This window comes from Apodemus sylvaticus, chromosome X, assembly GCF_947179515.1.
Source record: "Apodemus sylvaticus chromosome X, mApoSyl1.1, whole genome shotgun sequence".
In the NCBI taxonomy this organism is placed as follows: domain Eukaryota; kingdom Metazoa; phylum Chordata; class Mammalia; order Rodentia; family Muridae; genus Apodemus; species Apodemus sylvaticus.
In genome coordinates, this window is record NC_067495.1 from 36,412,264 (window position 1) to 36,415,682 (window position 3,419).

Consider the following 3,419-nt stretch of genomic DNA (forward strand, 5'->3'; position numbering starts at 1 on the left):
TTTCAGTGGTAAAAGGCACCATCCTTGATGTAGGGAATTCTAATTAAAACAGCATTGTCAGGAATAGACAGTTGCCTGCTGATGTTCAGCCATTGCCCATCAGAGGCTAGTGAACACAAAATGAAACACAAGTGAGTCTTCTTGTTTCTGAGACAGTGATAGAATTTCCCAGTGTTTAAACATATTCATATACCCAGTTATATAAATCTAAGTATAAAACCATTTAATAGGTTTAAAGTGACACCCCATATTTACAGAAAGTAAAACATTACTAATAAAGTCCAATCTTATCTTGAAAGAGGGAGAGCAGTGATAGCATGGATACAACTGGAATTGTTTTTAAAAAAGATCATATCCATGTTATGACAAGTCAGTTTTACTTAAATCAGGACCGTCAAACAAAAACATTCTTAGCCATTCATGATCTGAATTTGGTGTATGAATTAAATTATGGTATGCATTAAAAGTCGCAGGACATTTGTTTTGTAATAAATAAGGCAGAGAAATTACTCATTAGTAGCCTTTTTAAGATAAGCTATTAGGTCTCCCTTTCTCCCTTCTTCTTGATTCCAGTGAAGATCATTTTTGTTCCAGGGATGTACTTTTCGGGATTCTCCAAATACTCCATCAGGGCACCCTCTCCCCAGGGGATGCCTTTGTCCTTGTTGGCATCTGTGTAAGAAAATCCCGCAGCCTGGCCTGTCTTCTGCCCAGACAGACCATAGAGATCTGGGCTGGTCTTGTGCTTGCCTCCCTTTCCCACAGTGTGGCACCCGGCACACTTCTGAACAAAACTCTTCTTGCTCTTTTCAACATCACCCATTTTTAATTCACTCTGGGCTGGTCAACACCACAAACTTTCAGACTCAAAGACAGACGTCCCGCTCTCCTGCCCAAGGACAGGCCAACCTGCCTGCCTATGTACTGGTGTTGGTGCCACCACACTTGTTCTCATTCTATACCATTTTTAACTCTTGCCCAGTTCTAAACAATTTAGTCAGTAAGATCGGCTCAATCATTTGAGTTGTAGATTCGCTCCCAGTAGTCACAGAAGTGGAGAACCTTGAAAGTTTGGGAAGTTTCTTTCAACATCTGAAAATCAACAGTGTTTTTTAAACTTTGTATTGATTCTTTGTGAGGTTCACATCATGTATCCTAGTCTAGCTTATTTTCCTGTCTCCTCATATCTGCCCTTTGCCCTTACAACCTTCCCTCCAAATATACAGTTACATACACACACACACACACACACACACACACACACACACACAGCAGCAGCAGCAGCAGCAGCAGCAGCAGCAGCAGCATAATCATCCTGGAAGCTGTAGTATGACACAGTGTGTCCCATAGTATATCCCTCTGATATCCCTCTGTCCACACATCTTCACTTGCAAATGTTCATTACAATAGTCTGGTTTTAGATCTCTGGTTTCTGTGACACCATCAATATTGGGTCCTTACCAGCTCTCCTCCAGGTTATTGCCCTATGTCATCGAGGTTCTGCATCTTTGTATATGTAAGACTAATTGGCCCTCTCATACATTTCAGGATTTCATAGATGGAGTAGATTTTGGGGTAACCCAACCCAACCTTGGATCTGTGCCTGTGTAGTAGTTAAGTCAGTCAGCCAGCCAGTTCTCCTGCACCAGGTCATTCTCTCCAGGACTGTTGCAGCTGGGTCACCCAGTGCTGCCATCAGCAGGAGGCAGGGTCAGTTCTGCTTTTGTTCCCTCAGCGCCAGTGCACCCACACCCACATCTCCACTGCCAGTCTACTGTGCTGCCAAGTCAAAGCAAAGGCCCCCTTATCCCAAGTACTGCAGACTATGAGGGGGTAGGCCAGCTTCCCAGATCTCACACCCTCTGGCTCACCCAGGCTTCCGCCATCAGGACCAGCTCCATTGTGTTGCTGAGGAATGATGCAGGACTAGCTCTCCCAAGTGCTACATTCAGTACAGGGGTGTTGGGGAATGGCTAGCTCTCCCATTCTGTTCTCATGTTCTTATGTCCTGGGGGCCAGCTCTCTGTACTACTGCAGATGACAAAGGGGGGAGGGAGAAGGAAATGGTATCTTGTGCCCACACCACGTCATGGTAGACAAGTAGCTGGACCAGCTCTCCTCCATTCTTGCCTTCAGGACAACTCACTGTGCCCCCTCAACCAGGGACAGCACTACTGTGCTGCCCAGGAGAGGTGCAGGGCCTGCTCTCCTGCTCTCATGACCCTGTGAGGAGCATTTCTGATGGCTGGAGCAAGGCCGGGGTTCACCTCTGTGCCTGTGATACCCCACAGCAGAGGAATGACAGGGTCAGTTCTCCCACACTTATGCCCTCCTCTATTACCAAGGCTTGCTCCACTGTTCTGCCTGAGCAGGGCACAGCCCCCATTCCCCAGTGCTAACATCAGTGAAAGGTAGGGCCGGCTCTTCAGAATGCTGCAGCCAGTGAGGGGCAGGGCCAGTTCTGCATAGCCAGCCCTTGGACATCCAGGTTATTCCCAGCAGCTGCCCCAACCAGAGATGTCCCCATGTTCTCAGATGACAATATGACCCATGCACACTGACACTGACTCCTGCAACTGCATTGTCACAGACCCAGACATGGCTCTTAGTGATAAGTCATACTGGGACCTCACCATGGCCCCAGGGGATGGCCAGTCACAACAGGCTTCTTCTCTCCACCCTTGAGTCTCCAGGTCCATCTCATAATGCTCAAGTTGCTCCACTTCTCTTTCTCTCCCACTTTCCCACTATATGCTTGTACACTGCAGGCTGGCTTTGAGTCTAACAGCCCCTGGGTGACAGCCTCCAGCAAGCAGATGCCTATAGCTCTCTTGTGCTCTGCAGGTCAGTTGGTTGCTTAGCAGTCTGCAGATCCCTCTCATGTTCCTCCTGAGTTCCATCATCTGTCTATGAGCCTCCCATGCTGTGAGATGGAGAGCAGGTCTGTGAGCATCTTTTTTCTGTCCACACCATGTGGCATAGAAGAATGCAGGTCTCTGTCTTCCTCCTCCTGTGCTGTGCTACCCTGGACTTGATTAGATTTGATTCGATTTGATTTTTATGGGTCCTAGGCATTACAGAGCTTTGGCCAGCAAACCAGGCATCAAACTAGGATGAACAAAGGCCTGCCGTCTGCTCTGCCCCTGACTGATATAAGAACAACGCCACCAAAAAGATGTTTTCTTTGCCCATTGTCAGGGGGAGAAATCAGCATTTTTAAGATTAACAAAAACATGCAAACTGATAGAATTCAATGTGTTCGCTGGATGGCTTGTATGTACATTAAGATTTGTACAAGAAACTAGAAAAGGATTCATGAAACTGGGAAAAGCATTAAAAGAGAAGGTAAGGAGGGTCATAGAACCTATGCTATATAAAAGTAACTGGAGATATGGAAGAGCAGGGGGAATCCACCGAAT

General features: G+C 46.7%; 1 protein-coding gene and 1 non-coding gene across 2 annotated transcripts; both read right to left on the minus strand.

Annotated features, from left to right (window-relative positions):
• Positions 1-538: 538 nt before the first annotated feature.
• Positions 539-823, minus strand: LOC127675111 (cytochrome c, somatic-like). The gene has a single exon (XM_052171077.1). The coding sequence runs from the start codon at positions 821-823 to the stop codon at positions 539-541; it is 285 nt and encodes a 94-aa protein (XP_052027037.1).
• Positions 824-3,058: 2,235 nt separating this feature from the next.
• On the minus strand, positions 3,059-3,203 carry LOC127675902 (small nucleolar RNA SNORA48). The gene has a single exon (XR_007975583.1). It is a non-coding gene; the product is annotated as a small nucleolar RNA SNORA48 (small nucleolar RNA).
• Positions 3,204-3,419: the final 216 nt, after the last annotated feature.